Source organism: Ochotona princeps, chromosome 22 (genome assembly GCF_030435755.1).
Source record: "Ochotona princeps isolate mOchPri1 chromosome 22, mOchPri1.hap1, whole genome shotgun sequence".
Lineage (NCBI taxonomy): Eukaryota > Metazoa > Chordata > Mammalia > Lagomorpha > Ochotonidae > Ochotona > Ochotona princeps.
Genome location: NC_080853.1, coordinates 35,013,808 through 35,031,022, shown reverse-complemented (window position 1 = coordinate 35,031,022; position 17,215 = coordinate 35,013,808). Strand labels below are relative to the sequence as shown.

Below are 17,215 nucleotides of genomic sequence, written 5' to 3'. Positions count from 1 at the left end.
GTGTAAAGACGGTGTGTCCTCGCTACAGCACAAGCACAACCTGTCACTGTTTGCTACACAGGCAAAAAAACCAGCCAGCCAGACACCTTACATTCTAACTCTACCTGGAAACTGAAAGATACGGATCTCAGCACTGAATCACTTTAGAGATGAATACAAGTAGGTAATTTAACATATGTGAAATGAACTTCAAATTCTATTACAGTATGGAAGAGGAAATTAAAAAACACTGTCGGAAGAGAAATGCCATTTGATAGGCTCCAGAAAACAGAAGTGTTTTACCAACAAAAACACTGAATTTTAATTCTAGCACCACCAGCAGTGAATTTAAACCAATTATCAGGAACATGTTTACTACAGCAAAGAAATCTGAATTCATGCAAGTTAACTCGAGTACATACTAGCTTTAAAAAAAAAGGCAACAGAAGAATAACTTACTCTTTAAAGTTAAAATTTTAAGAGTCTTTGTTTTGGGTTCTTTAGCCCTATGCAGTAACCCAATTAAACCATGATGCTAACTCAAGATGACAGCTTAATGTTCTTTAGGCCTAGGCAGTAACCAAATAAAGCCAACATGACTATTATCTTACAAACCTTAACTACCCCAAATAAAACTAAGTATTTTAAAATCAATTAGCTAAACCCTAGAAAACAAAAACTAGGCAAGCATTTCTAATAAAGGTTATAGAGAAAGGCAATTAAGAACTATTTAATTTTGAAAGTAAGATCCATGAAATCCTAGGTGCAATTGGTAGTACTGATAATGCATTGACTTTAAATCTTCAGAATCAATCTTCCTTAAATCCCACTATGTCACTGAGCAGCACACTAGTAACTTTATGCATATGCCTCAAACAGATGCAGCGAATGCCCATACCTAAAGGGGTTATTGATCGTGGTTGTAGATGAGTCTCCCACTTGTGAACTATGACTTGACATGGACCACCGATAGTCTGCAATTTAAAAGTTACACGTCTGCAATAATTTCTTATATCTTATTTTCTACCCATGACTCCATTAGATGTTTGTGGTCTTAGTCTTACACTAAATATGAGACCAAGAGATTCATCTTGTTAATTATCAGTGTTATATGCCCCAAAGCAGGAATGTACCAGGTCACAAAACATGATGAAAATGCTGGAAGAAAAGGAGAGTGAAGCAGTAAACAAAGAAAAATGAGATGAACTAGCACATAAAACTGTCTTAAAACCCATTCTTATATCTGCCTTCAATACCCAATTTTCTCCAAAGAAAAAAAATTAATTTTTAACAGATACTGTGTCTTCAAAGTCAGCACTCAATAAATTTTGTTCAGTATGTCAACAATTAGGTGTTACTAATAAAGTATCCTTCTCTAAGTCTTCCCGCCTAAGCAAGTCTCCCACAGTGGAACTGCAGGAGCAAAGAAGTCAATCAACGACCAGAGAACTCTTAACGAAGTCAAGGGCATAGTGAGAGTCTTTCTTCAGTTAAGTATGCAAGGACATTTGGCCGAAGAGAACATCAAAGTTCGTACATCAAAGAAAGGATACATGGAGAGGTAAATTTGAAGAACAAGTGTGATTAAAGGGGAACTGACAGTTTTATCCCCTCAATTTTTGATTTCAAAATGTAACAATTCCTAATACTGTCTTTGCTATCAATCACTAAAAACAAAAGCTGTTACTGATAACACAAACCATTTTAGATCAACAACGAACCACCAAGATTCTGAATGTTCCTAGAAGAACAAAGCTTAAGTGTCCTAATTTGCCTTTAATTCTGAAGAAAAATCAGCTAATTAAATTATGTGCCAAAGTAAAGCCCTATAAACACACAGATCTTGAAATTTTCAAATAACCTTACATATTTTAATTTTTCCATAACATGTTCTTTGAGCCTTTTTCTAGACATATATTATACACTAAAAAGTCCAGAACACATTTTTCTTCACATATTGTACTTCTTCAAATGGCACTAAAAAGTGTTTTTTTTATATATATCTTACGAAATTTCAGTGTTGACTATCTCTAGTAAGTGCCAAATGATACTAAGCATCTAATAAATTTGGCACATTGAGTTTTTGCTCTTATTTATTTCTTTATTTTTAAATAGTTTTAACTGGAAAGACAGATTTACAGAAAGCAGGAGAGACAGAGAGATCTTCCATCTGCTGGTTCACTTCCCAAGTGGTCACAACAGTCAGAGCTGAGATAATCCAAAGCCAGGAACCAGGAGCTTCTCCCAGGTCTCCCACGCAGGTGCAGGGTCCCAAGGCTTTGGGCCGTCCTTGACTGCCTTCCCAGGCCACAAGCAGGGAGCTGGATGGGAAGTGGAGCTTCTGGGATTAGAACTGGCGCCCCTATGGGATCCCAGCACACGCAAGGTGAGGATTTAGCTGCTAGGCTATTGCGCCGGGCCTGGCACATTAAATATTTAAACAAAGGTAATTCTGTCACCTAAACAGGCTAAATTTTCTTGTTTTTGCAAACTTAAAAAAGTTTAAAATCTGAAATAGACTGGATATTTAAATAGTTAATATGGAAAAATGCTCTTTTTCCTTAGCTGTGTACCTGGTTGACAGTTTACTTATGGATTGGGCAAATTGTTGAAAGAATGTATTCTGGGGGTCATCACAATGGCTCAACCTGCTAATACTCTGCCTGCAAGCACTGGGATTCCATTTAGCCGCTGGTTCGTGCCCTGTCTGCTTCACTTCCCATCCATAAGCTCCCTGCTTGTGGCCTGGGGAAGCAGTGCAGGCTGACCCAAAGCCTTGGGACCTGTACCCATGTGGGAGATGCAGAAGAAACTCCTGGCTCCTGGCTTGGGATCAGCTCAGCTCCACCCGCTGAGGCCATTTGAGTGAACTAATGGATGGAAGATCTTTGTCTTTCACTCTCTGTAAAATCTGCCATTCCAGTAAAAATTTAAAAATGCTAAAAAAATAAATAAAAGAATGTATTTTGAAATAACTTATTCCAAACGTGCTTCATTTATCTCCATTATACCAAAAAAAAGGAGATATATTTAATGCTATACCTGCCAAGTGACACTACTTTCTTACCTGTTAAAAAACAAACAAAAACCACAAAAAACAAAAGCAAAAGCTCTCTAGACTTGGAAGGATGGACAACTCCACGTTAACAGTACAGGTATACTGCTGAGCAGGAGACGACGCCGTGCTTTCCATCCACCTCCCCTCACGCCACCTACTCAAAAATCCCTTCTCTGTAAGGTGGTATGGACTTAAAATTTTACATCAACTAACATCAAAGGTAAGTTTAGAATGGGAAACTTACTATGTTGACTGGAATTAAAAAGTGGGTGGAAAAAATGAGAGGGAATATTTTGTTTTGTCTTAACTCAGAGGTACCTTACAAAGCATTCAATAATGTTTCTAGAATTAATGTTGTAAAAATAGTCCTGTGGACTAAGTATTTGATAAGGAATCTATTTTAGCAACAGTTTTAACTCCACTCATACCATATCATAAGCTTATCCAGACCTAACAGAGATTTGAGGAAAAGTGTGAAGGGCTGGTTTAGCAGGTTACTTACAATTCTGTTAGCATTTAGACTTCAAATCCTTGCTACAAAGTATATGAACTGCCGAAATACTGAGTAAAAAAAACTTTGTTCTAAAAACAGTTTCCTTCTAAAATTGCTATGATTACATTCGAAGTTCTTTTAAAAAATTTAGAAAGTATTGAACATTCAAAAACTTTAAAACTCAGTGATCACTTTACAGCATGCAATCCTTTCTAACACCTTCAGGTTTCAGAAAAAAGTACAAGGTGGATCTTTGGGAAAAAATAACAAACAGCATCAGTCCAAATCAATATTCCATTAATGGCACTAGTGGAGTTATCTTACTTCTGCAGATATAAAAACCAGATGCCTACAAAAATGTTTACAAACATATATAAACAAAAACAAAAAAAGAGTTTAAGGGGAAAAAAGCCTTGCTGACTGCCTCCCTCAATAGTTCCTGACTTCACTCAGCGATATCCAGCACTGAGAAAGAAAAACACCATCAACATGTAGCCTGGAGGGTTATTTTTGATTTCTAATAAATCGCCAAAAATTAGCTAGTCAAGTAATACCACTGTGTATAGATGTTAAATTGTTATCTCCACAACAGCTAAAGTAACCTGTATGTCAAGGGTGGGAACAAGAAATGTTTACTGATGACATCACACAGAGGCCAAACTCAACATTATTTAATAGTCTCTATTTCGTAAGAGAAGAAAAATTGTCATCTAGGCTTGAGTAAAGCCAAGTAAGCTGGGAATGGCTAAATGCTTCTGAGAAGGTTCAAAACTCAGCATTTCAGAGCACTTAGCATCCAGAAGAATGTTACTACATTAAAAAACCACTTGCTATCCTGAAAAATGAACTGTTACTTGTCTATCATAGATGACCGTTTTGTAAAAACTTTTAAACAAAAATCAGGAAGAGTCAGACAATTACTTCATGAGTGAATGTTAGCATCTATTATAGCTGGAAATCTAGTTATGCTACTAAAAGCAAAGGCCTATTTTAATAAAAAAAAAAAAACTTTTCAAAAGTTGAAATAAGAACTGGCTAACAGTTCCCTATAAAACACTTCTAATTACAGCCTCCTGCAAAGAATGAGCTATGAATCATGAGAGAATAGTTAGATTGCCTGTTGATGTAAAGCGTACATTTGGGGAAGATGTGACATCCTGAAGTGCCTGCCTGCACAAGCATCCAATGTGTTCATTCCAGAGACTGCCCGTGTTTGCTCTGTCTGTTAGTTTACCTATCACTTACACAATTATTTAAAAATTCAATACTGTATTCTAATTTCACAAAGAAAATAGAGCTATGAAAAACAAATATTTTGAAACTTGCAACTTTTAAACTGAAAGGAATGTCAGAAAAAGCAAAGTATGGAAGAGAAAACATGAATGATAAAATTTTATTTGCTCACAATAAAACTTGAGTAATGAAAGGACCTAAGAAACCTGCAGTTCAAGCCTGTCATTTTATGGGTGAAGAAGTTTAAGTCCAAAAGATGAGTGGCTTGTTCAAAACCACAAAACTTTACTGGGTAGTTACCTCCTAAAATTCTTGACCCAGTAAAATCAATCTTCTCTCGCAGTTCAGCTTTTTCATGTTGTCAACATTACTCTAGTTCTACCACTCTCTACGTTCGTTGAATACATAGGCCTTTAGTTCACAACATTTCAGGTTAAGATCCCTTGCAATCAATTCCATCATTGAACAATGCACAACTGAAACAAGGTTTAATAAATCTAATAAAAATGTTTCATTTAAAAGGTGCCACCAACTTTTAAAAGAAATAAATGTCACTATAAGTTGGCATATGGGAGGGAAAAAACCTCTAGCCATATGCATGGAATTTTATGTAGCTATTGACTCTATTCCATGAAAAACATACTTACCATGGCGGCCCCTGCATCACACGGTACATGTGTACGCGATACAGAGCACCTACTTAAAGAAACACACTCACCAACACATACTGTAAACTTTTGCAAGTATTACAAGGGAAAAACTTGTTTTTTTACTGTTATGCAGACTTCTTGCCAATTTTTCCAAAGGGTAGCTGGAGTGATTTTGTTCCTTTTGGTTACATTTTCAATGAAAAGGAAAATGACTATGGGTTGGCTTGATTTAACATATGTTAACAACAGTCTTACTTTAGAAATCACTGTTTTTCTATATCCAAGTTCCTTTAAGCAAAATTTGATTGATTTCACATGTTGCAAAGCTAACTTTCATATCCCGCATTCTCAAATATGTTTTCAATGTTGTGAGTGCTATGGCCTACATTTCTAATTGATTGATACTGATAATTATGCCATGCTGCATAACACCAATGCCAAGCAGTAGATGCTCTTTTCTTAAGTCACTGAAGTAAGACTGTTGTCAAGATAAGCCAACACAATCATCAACCATAATGTAATTTAAGTTCAATTACTGAGTACTTATAAAAAATAGTCTTATAATAAAAACGTAATAGGTGCAAAAGACAGCTGAAGCGGGTTTGTCAGTCCTCTTTCTTTTTTATAATGGTGGCTAGAGCACAAACAGTGGCTGCCTGTACAAGTGTTCAGCATCCCCCAACGGAGATCTATTCTTCAGAACGCTCTAGTGAGGGCTAGTTCCTACACACCTGCCTGAGGCTTTGTACACATGCAGCCCAAGTGTGTGCAAAGGTAAAAATTCAGTGAATAACTATCCGTAAAGGTTAAAGAATCAACATTTTTTTCTTTACTAAATATGAAAACAACCCCCAAATAATAAACTTGTGGTAAGCAGGCAGGTTGAGAACACATATTTCAGAGGCCTTCAGAAAACATCCTGGCCTAGCAATAGTCTTTGAAAAAACATCCAAAGCGGAATCACTTCAATTTCCACAGAAATGTAAAACAATACAGCCATCAAAAAATGGCTGCAGCTAAATAATTTTATAAAATAATACACACTTAAGCCTGGCTATGTCCTCCTCTAAATTAATACCACAAAATAATTTAAAACAAAATAAAAAGGAAAATCTTTGCAACTGGTTACTAGTTAGTTCAAAGTACCAGAAGATGCACACCTCCAAAGAACACTTAGCCTGGCCAACGTTGACTTTGTGATTTCAGAGCATACTTACTATTGTTAGTCTTTAGAACTTGCTGGCAGAAAAGGTCTGCCTCTGAAGTGGCTACCTCCTTGCATTTTTGAAACCTACATGTTATCTAAGAATTCTGTTCCTTATCTGACCCAAACAAGCTTATTTTGCTTTTAAATTGTGTTCAAATTAGTTGCTTTGGAAAGAAGTACTGAAGACAATGGAATGTGGATAAAGAAAACATACCTTTGGTTCTAAAAAGCACCCTTTGAAGTAGCGATACTGAATTGATGTTCCTCTATTGAGTACAACGGTTACTTTCCATGACATGCTGTTAGGAGAGAAAGAAAGAAGCGCCATCAGGACCAAACTCCACTGAGGGAAGGCTGCAAACTCACAGAGCCAGAGCCCAGCACCACCTCCACTCCTACCCAGACGTCTCCTTCAGCCCTGTGCAGCAGGCACGCAAACCGTGACACGTTACACAAAAAGAACTCCATTTTCAAGGATGTGTTTTTCTGTGTGGGGGACTATTCAACAACACAGAAAGATTCTGGAGAAGCTTTCGAGGTGGCCGTGGGAAGAAGGAATTTCAAAGCCGAGACCTAACTGTGAAGGACCCAACCATACAAAGCCTCAGCTGTGCTCTGGACCAGACTGCCACATGAGGCCTGGGCTGTCACCCAGCTGCTTGGCAGGTCTGGGACTCAGGCCTCCACAAGTGAGGTGTGAACACCAAGGGCCCTTGATCTGAAGCTCTGGCCCAAGCTCTGGCTATCCCACCAACCAGGAAAAGCAGGACATCTTGTTGCAGTTCAATATCTTCCTTGGACTTAGGCTATTCTAACAGCAACTGCAGCTCAGATGTAACATTTTGACTTAAAAAAATTCCCTACAGTTCATGATTGCAATTGATTCTGAGCTTCAAGTCATACTTTGTGTCCAAAATATGGTCTATGATCTTTAATCTTTAGGATCAGACAGGACACTGTCAAAAATGCAGATTCACACCCTGCTCCCAGACCTATTCAATCTAGTCTCCGGGGCTAGGTCCTCCAACAACCTGGATATAAGATTTTCACAATGGTGCCCAAGAGAACAAAGCAACAGTTGCCGTGTTAAGGTGAGAGCCAGCAGGAGAACATGACCCAAACCTTACTTCAGCCTCAGGATAGCTCAGTGAACACAGAGCAGCTCCAGTTTCCTTCTGGAAGGCCAGATGGCAGACACAGCTGCCACTGTGGCTGTACCAAGCCATTCCATTTTCTGATCCAATCCTGGCTCCTAACAAAAGATCCATAAGGGGGTTGTCCCAGGGCTCTGAGAAGCGGATCTGGACCTCCTCAGCGCGCCATGCGGCTGGAGTGGGGGAGGAGCTCCTGCGCGGTTTCCAGATTGCCGGAATCCTGGTTTGATGGCCCTCTTTTGGGAGTGGGAGGGTTGTCCCAGGGCTCTGAGAAGCGGATCTGGACCTCCTCAGCGCACCATGCGGCTGGAGTGGGGGAGGAGCTAGGAGGAGCCGGGCAGAGGCCTGAGCGTCTCGGGTGCCCTGCCACGAGTCCAGCCTAGCACAGCCAGGCTTACCACCACGTACGTAAGTACGTGGGGTGAGCCGTTCGCGGGCGGCCAGTGCGCCATTTGGCGCCAGGCTGTGGATGCTGGCCGCCCGGCCAGGAAATTCTGGAATTTGATTCCTTTGATATGCTACAGGAGTCACTCCATGCTGAACCCACAGTTCTCTGAGAATGTGTATTAGTCCTTAAGAGTCTCAATGGCAGTAAATCTTCCTCTGAAGAACCTATAGTCACTTTATAGTGCAGATTACCAACACTAGTCCCTTCAAAAGCAAAATTCTGGGCTTGTCCAGCAGGATACCCCACCACCTGATAGGAGGAGGGATCAGCAGAGTGGTCCCAGAAGGCAAGACTATGACATTGTCTGGCATTTGAGAACCATACTCGGGGCTAGAATGTGTCAGGTATGGGTGGACCAATCCCTGTGCAAACTCTGATCCCACTGGATGGTTTAGGAGGGCCGGAGGAGTCTATGCGGGAGGCATGACAGTCTATGGGGCACGCTGGGCTGACCCAGAGCAACCTCTGGAATACTTAACACTGGCTGGGAACAGGCCTGGTTGGGGAACTTGGGGGAGGCCTTGGCTGGGTGGAGGTTACCAGTAAGGGGCGCAGGAACTGGAAGGGGGCTGAGTTCTGGTCGGGTCACAGTTGTACTCCCTTGGCACAAACATGTATTTGGACTTGACGCACCATGCTGGGTTAGACCGCAACACAGTTTGGTGCTCTGGAGGATCAGGGTAGATGTGGGACGGACTCGGCTAGGTTTCAACCCCAACTGAGCCATAGATGAGCTATATGTGGGTATGGACGAGCCGTGGCTGGGCTGAAACTCTCAACAGCAGGAACCAGAATGGGTTGAAGAGCGGTGCTGGCCAAAGGACCTGCTGGTATGCGTGAAACCTGACACCAGGAAGGGGTCTGATGGAGGAATCTGAACAGTTCCTGACAGGGCACTGACCCTAGAAATAAACGCAGGAAGTACGGAGGTAAACAACCCAGAAGAGGCTTTGGAAAGTGACCCACTGGCATACATTGGGCTCAGGTTGGGGGCAGACCAGGCTGAGTCGGTTCACATCATCCACTGGCAAATCCGAGTGCTGGAACTGTGAGGGGGCCTGGCCAGGTTTGGTTGAGATAACAACAGTACAAAACACCAAATGCCAAGGTGAAATGGCCTGTGCCAATAGGGAATGCAGCACCCAACCAGCATACCCCCCACTGATTTAGGTGAGGGACGAGTGTGTGATGGGCAGAGCCAGGAAGAGCTGCAATACTCAACGGATCCAATGGAGGTCGGGGCTCAGAATAGAACCAACCCAGGGATTACAACCACCAGCTGATCGGAGTGATGGACTGTGGCGGGCACTGTGCTTACTAGTAGTGTATTTAGGAGCCTGGACTGGGAACACCTCAAAGTTTCTTTGGGGATTCCCCTCAACAAAATGGAGGAATCAAAACATTAACCAAGAAAAGATAGAGGATGGAGTAGATCAATCAACCACCTCAGATATATGCTTGCAGCGGAAAACTGGACAAGGGGAAACTCTAAGATGGACTATGTCAATCAGTGGACTCTGCACCAGTCTCATCGTACCTGGATTGTTGCTGATCTAATTGATCGAGGTGACGCTCTGCTGGCTCTGCCCTCAAACCTGAGGGGGCCTCCCTAAGAGGCCGTTGAACTTGACTGGACAAGTGGGATGCTGGACTCTGTATGGTGTGAGCTTTAATTAGGGAGTCTCGGTGGAACTTGGGCTGTGGTTATGCATCAAGGTGGGGAGACTCACCATGGGGGAGGGGTTTGGGGTGAAGGGGGGAGAATCCCAGTACCTATGAAATTGTGTCATGTAATACACTGTAATTAATGAATAAATGAATATAAAAAATATATATATAAAAAAAAACAAAAGATCCACAACCAGTTGTCACCCTTGAGACCCTGCGCCCAGAAAATCCGGGTGGGAGATCCGGAAGAAGCTCCTGGCTCCTGGCTTTGGATTGGCTCAACTCTAGCTGTTGTGGCCATCTGGGAAGCGAACCAGCAGATGGAAGATCTTCCTCTCTGTCCTTCCTCCTCTGTAAATCTGCCTTTCCAATAAAAAAACAAAAACAAAAACCAAACCAGAAAACCAAACCCTCCCTAAGCAATCTAATGTACAGCACTGGTTGAGAACCACAAAACAGAAACGACAACAAAACCTGAGCCTTTTGGAGAGCATGAAAAATAGAAAAGAAAAAAAAAAAAAAAAAAAAAAGAACCACAAAATGGGAAGATGGCAACACACAGCAGGAGTCTTTTACTCCACTTCTCCAAGGTAAAACAGCAAAGGTCCCTGTGCTCAGCTGGCTAATCCTCCATCTGCAAGTACTGGGAACCCAAGTACTGATGCCCCAGCTGCTCTACTTCCCATCCAGCTCCCTGCTTATGGCCTGAGAAAGCAGCAGAAGATGGCTCAAATCCTTGGGACCTTGCACCCATATGGGAGATCCGGAGTAAGCTACTGGCTTCAGCTCAGCTCAGCTTTGGTCATTGTGGCCATTTGGGGAATGAACCAGCAGCTGAAATATTCTGTCTTCTCTCTGTAAATCTGCCTTTCCTATAAAAGCAAATAAATCTTTTAAAAGGAAAAAAAAACAGTAAAATTAAGAATAAACCATGGGACCAGTGTTGTACCATAACGTGTCAATGGACTAAGCTGCCATATATTATATGGGTGCCATTTGGGTACCAATTCTTGCCCCAGCTATTGCACTGACAATCCAGCTTCCTGCCAGTGCACCTGGAAAAGCAGTGCATGACAGCTCAAGTTCCTGGGCCTCTGCCACTCATACTGAGACCCAGGAGATCCCGGCTATTGCCTTTACGTTGGCCTAGCCCCAACAGTTGTAGCCATCTGGGAAGTGAATCCGTGGATGGAAGATCTCTTTTCCTGTCTTTCCCTTTAACCTCTCTTAACTCTTTCAATATAAACAAATCTTTTAAAAATACGTAAAGAGGGCCCGGCGGCGTGGCCTAGCGGCTGAAGTCCTCGCCTTGAAAGCCCCGGGATCCCATATGGGCACCAGTTCTAGTCCCGGCAGCTCCACTTCCCATCCAGCTCCCTGCTTGTGGCCTGGGAAAACAGTTGAGGACGGCCCAATGCATTGGGACACTGCACCCGCGTGGGAGACCCGGAAGAGGTTCCAGGTTCCTGGCTTCTGATCGACACGCATCGGCCCGTTGCAGCTCACTTGGGGAGTGAATCATCGGACGGAAGATCTTCCTCTCTGTCTCTCCTCCTCTCTGTATATCTGGCTGTAATAAAATGAATAAATCTTTAAAAAAAAAATACTAAAAGAATACGTTAGAACTGTTCAGTGATTTAAGAATGACCCTCATCTGGGCCCGGCGGTGTGGCCTAGCAGCTAAAAGTCCTCGCCTTGAAAGCCCCGGGATCCCACATGGGCTCCAGTTCTAATCCCGGCAGCTCCACTTCCCATCCAGCTCCCTGCTTGTGGCCTGGGAAAGCAGGAGAGGACGGCCCAAAGCTTTGGGACCCTGCACCCGCGTGGGAGACCTGGAAGGGGTTCTTGGTCCCGGCATCGGATTGGCGCGCACCGGCCCGTTGCGGCTCACTTGGGGAGTGAATCATCGGATTGAAGATCTTCCTCTCTGTCTCTCCTCTTCTCTGTATATCCGGCTTTCCAATAATAATAAAATCTTTAAAAAAAAAAAAAAAAAAAGAATGACCTTCATCTGACAAACTTCAAGAGGAAGCAGGCAGCGAGGTAGCTCCGCACAGCACCTGGCTGTGAACTGCGCTCACACGCTCCCTCAGGAGAGGCTGTAAGTAGACAGCTATTCCAGCAGAGCTCCAGCTGCTGCCAGCCAGGGCTCTGGAAGGCTGTAGGGGCGGGGTGGGCCAGGTGGCAGCGGGGCTAAACTGCAGCTCAGGATCCCAGCTTCCAACCACAGATGGAGCCTCTAGTAACGCACACCCTGGGAGGATCTGCTGGAGACCTGGATGGTGTTCTGGCCCATAGCCATGGGTCTTGGCCTGCTGCAGGCCTGTGATGAATGACCCAACAGATGACAGCCTGATCACTACCGCTCTTCACATGGCCAGACTGAGTGCTAGTGAGGGGAGGCTGACTCTGAGAAAGGCACAGAGAACTCACAGGATGTTGGCTGAAGGCAAACAGATGACCCTGGGCCATCTCCTTCTCTGCTCCCTGTGAAGCAATCTATCTGCGAGGTACGAATCAATTCCTCCTCAGTGTACATTAGTGAATAAATAGCTGGTCCCTTAAAGTGAAGTACAGCTATCTCACTCTGCTCCCATCACATTACCAGGCTGGGGGAAATCAACTCAAGACAGCAGAGGTATGTTTTATTGACAAGTTCAGGAGTGGCTGATCAGAAAATCAAGGAAAAACAGCCACTTGAAGGGAATAAACCATGTGTCACTCTGTGAAAGACTGCAGTAAAGGACACATCAGTATCATTTCTCAAAATTCTACCTACAAAAACAGGTTAGTTCTGTGGTGCAGTGAGTAAGCCACCATCCCGGCTGGGTGGCAGGTCCAAGCCCCAGATGCCTCACTCTGATCCAGCTCCCTGTTCGAGGCCTGGGAAAGCAGCAGAGGATGGCCCAAGCCCTTGGGCCCTGGTCTCACATGACAGACCTGGAAAAAGCTCCTTGCTCCTGCCTTCAGACTGCTCCAGTTACTTGTGGAGTGAACCAGCAGGAAGATTCTGTTTCTCTGATTTTCAAAACAATAAATAAACCTAAAAAGCAAAATATCCCTGTGAAAACAGCTGAGAAAAGTGTCATTCCACTGGAAAGATGTTCTAACATGTTTTTGGTTTTTCTTCTTCCACAGCTCACATTATGGAACTGCTCTACTTGCCTTTGTTTTATTATCATCCTCTTCCAACTACCTGCCGTGAACAATCAGCTTTTGTTTTCTCATATCTCTCCCCAATCTGGACACCACTCCTCCATGATCCACCTATCCAGTTCAGTGAAGCAAGGCCGAGTTCATGTGACATACGTCGACCTCCTGTCAATGTCAGACTGCCATAAAGGCTTCTAAATGTCTTTCAGTTGCTGTACTTTTTTTTTTTTTTTAAGATCTATTTGCTTTTATTTGGAAATTCAGATATACAGAGAGAAGAGACAGAGAGGAAGATCTTCCATCTGATTGTTCATTCCCCAGGCGACTGCAATGGCTGGAGCTGAGCCAATCCGAAGCCAGGAGCCAGGAGCTTCTTCCAGGTCTTCCATGCAGGTGCAGGGTCCCAAGGTTTTGGGTTGTCCTCAACTGCTTTCCCGGGCCACAAGCAGGGATATGATGGGAAGCAGGTTGGCCGGGATTAGAACTGGTGCCCATATGGGATCCAGGCGCGTTCAAGGCGAGGACTTAAACCGCTATGCTATAGCACCGGGCCCCAATCTCAGTATTCTTACCTCATAAGCTGATAAAGACTTTTGACCAGTGCTGATCTAAGGGACATATTTTCAGTGAGCTGCTGTACAGGAAAACAGACTTTAAGTCTCGAGCGCCTTAACAATCCCCTGTGCCGCTAATTCCCTACAGGGGCCACTGGATGCAGCTATGCCACTTACAACCTATAACAAAAGTGTGGAAGGTGTCACCACCTTACCTGCAGGTGCCTGAGACCCACACATAGCTCTGGCTCAGGCCATAGCTGGCTGCCTGTAGGCAGTCGGCGCTACTGTATCTGTGGCAAGGCTAATGCACGACTGAACGTTACGAGCCAAGGAATCTCTTTACGTTACCTAAGACAAAATTCAAGCGTGTTCCACTTTGTGCTTCATTTAGTTAATATCATGTGCTTTAACAAGATAATTACATAGATAAAATTACATAGATAATTACATAGAAAAAAATAATTGGGTCTTTAATCTAGAATATGTACCAAGAATCCAAGTTAATGCATTACAAGGCAATATAATGGGGGGCATCATGGCTCAACAGACTAATCCTCCAAGCTGTGGCACCAGCATCCCATATGGGCACCAGTTCACGTCCCAGCTGCTTCACTTTCGATCCAGCTCCCTGCTTATGGCCTGGAAAGCAGCGGAGGAGAGCTCAGGTCCTTGGACCTTGCACCCGTGTGGGAGACCCAGAAGATCTAGAAGGTCCAGAAGAAGCCCCTGGTTCCCAAATTCAGATCAGCTCAGTTCTGGCCTTTGAAGCCATCGGGGAATGAGCAAGCAAATGGAAGACCTCTCTAGCACTCCTCTCTGTAAATCTGCCTTTCAAATAATAGATACATAAATCTTAAAAAAAAAAAGGCAATATAATATTTGGAAGCATGGTTTTACACATCAAAAGAACTAGTCAAGAGTTTTAAGTACATGTGAAAGAAGGCATAGTCAAAATTGAAACCCCAACAAAACCATCTCTCCAAAGTCCCCTGGTCCCACGACCCAAGTCCCCAACGTCCCGTAACCTGACACGCATGTGCTTACCTTTCGCCTGTCTCATTCCCTGGAAGAAGAGTGACAGCACTTTGAGGGTTCCAGTTGCCCAACGCATCACAGCTTCCACATATTGCAAAAACTTCTCCTGAAAGAACAGAACCATCAGTTACAATGTTAAGGCTCAGCAGGTAAGTTTCACATTTTAGTTCTAAGAAAGAAAAGCAGGCAGTGGCATTAGCTCAGCCAGATGTAGACTCCCATTAGCAGAGAGCAAGGAGCCTCGGTGGAGACTGCATCAGGTTGAGGGCTCACCCGGAATCAGACTCACCCATCCAAATCCCCCAACGCCAGAGAAAGAGACAAGCACGGGGATAACATGCTACAGATCAACATTACAACTGGGACAGCAGCAATGTGATTTTAAAATCCTAAAAATGAGTCGGCAGTGTTTCAGTGAGTAAATCTGCCACACTGGCATCCCATAGGGGTGTTGGTTGAAGACCCGGCTGCTCCACTTCCAATCGAGCTCTCTGCTAACCCAGAAAAGCAGCAGAGGATGGTCCAAGTGCTTGAGCCCCTGAAGCCACGAGGGAGAACTCGGGAAGCTCCTGGCTGTGGCTGGTTCCGACCCTGGCAGCTGCGGCATTTGGGGAGTAAGTCAGTGGGGTTGAAATCCTCTCCCCTTCTCTGGAACTCTTTTAAAAATATTTTTTAGGGCCCGGCGGCGTGGCCTAGCGGCTGAAGTCCTCGCCTTGAATGCCCCGGGATCACATATGGGCACCGGTTCTAATCCCGGCAGCTCCACTTCCCATCCAGCTCCCTGCTTGTGGCCTGGGAAAGCAGTTGAGGACGGCCCAATGCATTGGGACCCTGCACCCACGTGGGAGACCCGGAAGAGGTTCCTGGCTCCTGGCTTCGGATTGGCTCAGCTCCAGCCATTGCAATCGCCTGGGGAGTGAACAATCAGATGGAAGATCTTCCTCTCTGTCTCTCCTCCTCTCTGTATATCTGGCTGTAATAAAATGAATAAATCTTTATTAAAAAAAAAAAATTTAAAAATCTTCAAAAAAAAAAAAACTTTCAAGGTGGGACTTTCAAGCAATGTAATATTAAAATTACTAAAGACTCAGTGAAAAAAATCTAAAACTATAGGTAGCTCTAAGCAGCTGTGTTAGCACTTCATAAGCTTAGACTGTCTAAAACTGCTTGAAACTCAAGCGTGGCAGTTAACACATTCAAGTCCTGAGTACTGTCTGGGGGGGATCACATGTCCAATAGAAACCTTATTGAAGTAACCAGATTTATGTCCCAATTATGTTCAGATTATGTTCACCACTACTTCGGGATTTTTTTTTTAAAAAGGCAAATAATAGCGCTGACTCTGAAGCCCAAGTGCCCATCTCAAGACCCTTAGGCTGCATTGTAATGTGTGGAGCACTGAGGCTCCAGGTTCCCAAGGGTCAGATGACTGCGGAGCCACTGTTCTGACGGCTGCATATCCCTCACAAACTCATGCAAACTTTCACAGAGTAAGCTTTTATTCACACGCAAAGTAGCAGGCTACTATGCCACTGCACAAAGAACAGAATCCCCAAATGGAAAGAGTGAAACTTGGGGAAGCAGTAGTTCAGCTTCCTCCGAGGGTGAGGGCTGCTTTGCCACTTTGTCTTTCTCTGCTTCCCTGGGAATAATGTCTCTGAACACTTTTTTTTTTATTTATTTATCTCAAAAGCAGAGTTAACGACAGAAAGAAAAATCTTCATCTGTTGATTCACTCCTCAAATGGCTGTGAAGGGAAAGCGACTGGCCAGGCTAAAGCCAGAAGCTTCATCCAGATCTCCCACACGGGTACAAGAGCCCAAGTCACCACCACCTCCCTTCCCCATGTCAAGCTAATTCTTCTGCAGCTAATGCTGTCATCACTCTATGCACCTGACACTGCCAGCTTCCAACTTACAGGGCCCTCTGACAACTCGCTCAAAGGGACATGTGGTTCTGTGACCTTCTTTTCAAGAGGAGGCCGCACATTGGACCAGGGCGGACAGCCTGACTCAAGGGGAAATGAGCTCTCAGATGACCAGTATTCTCCAATCTGCACAATTCTGTTCAGAGGCGGAGCTGTACCAGATTAGCCTGGCTAATAGTTTGAACTCAGACACACAGCTTGCCAACTGCTGTGACAGTTGCTGAAATGAACATGTTAGATATAACACGAGTCATTTATTTATTCTTTGAATGCATGCTTACTCCACTCCTGTTCTATTTAAGCCAGACACTATGCTAGGTGCAGGAATGAGGCACACACAAGCCCAACACACACTTTCACAGTGCTTACAACAAATATACGGAAACAATTGTAAAACCTAAGAGAAGAGGCCAGTGTTAGGTGCAGCCGACTGAGCCACCACAAAGCTGTGTATCCTAGATGGGTTCGAGTTTCAGTTGCCTCACTTCTAATCTAGTTATCTCCCAATGCGCCTCGGAAGGCACTAGAAGACGGCCCAAGTGCTGGAGTCCTGGCACCCACAGGGGAAACTAGACTGAGTTTCATCCAAGCTCCTGCCATTGTGGCCGTTTGGTGAGTGAACCAGTGGGTGGAAAACCTGTCTGCCTCTCCCT

The 17,215-nt window shown here is 43.9% G+C and overlaps 1 protein-coding gene across 3 annotated transcripts in view; it reads right to left on the bottom strand.

Annotated features, from left to right (window-relative positions):
• Positions 1-17,215, bottom strand: part of GPCPD1 (glycerophosphocholine phosphodiesterase 1) — a 57,276-nt gene that overhangs the window by 34,546 nt on the left and 5,515 nt on the right. For 2 of the 3 annotated variants that reach the window (XM_058679292.1, XM_058679293.1), the window contains exons 3-5: positions 14,645-14,741; positions 6,835-6,919; positions 878-953 (exon numbers count right to left, since the gene is read on the bottom strand). In XM_058679292.1, coding sequence (XP_058535275.1) covers positions 878-953; positions 6,835-6,919; positions 14,645-14,741 — 258 coding nt within the window. Of the gene's footprint in view, positions 1-877; positions 954-6,834; positions 6,920-14,644; positions 14,742-17,215 lie in introns of those variants that run through there. The other variant, XM_058679294.1, reaches the window with a different exon arrangement.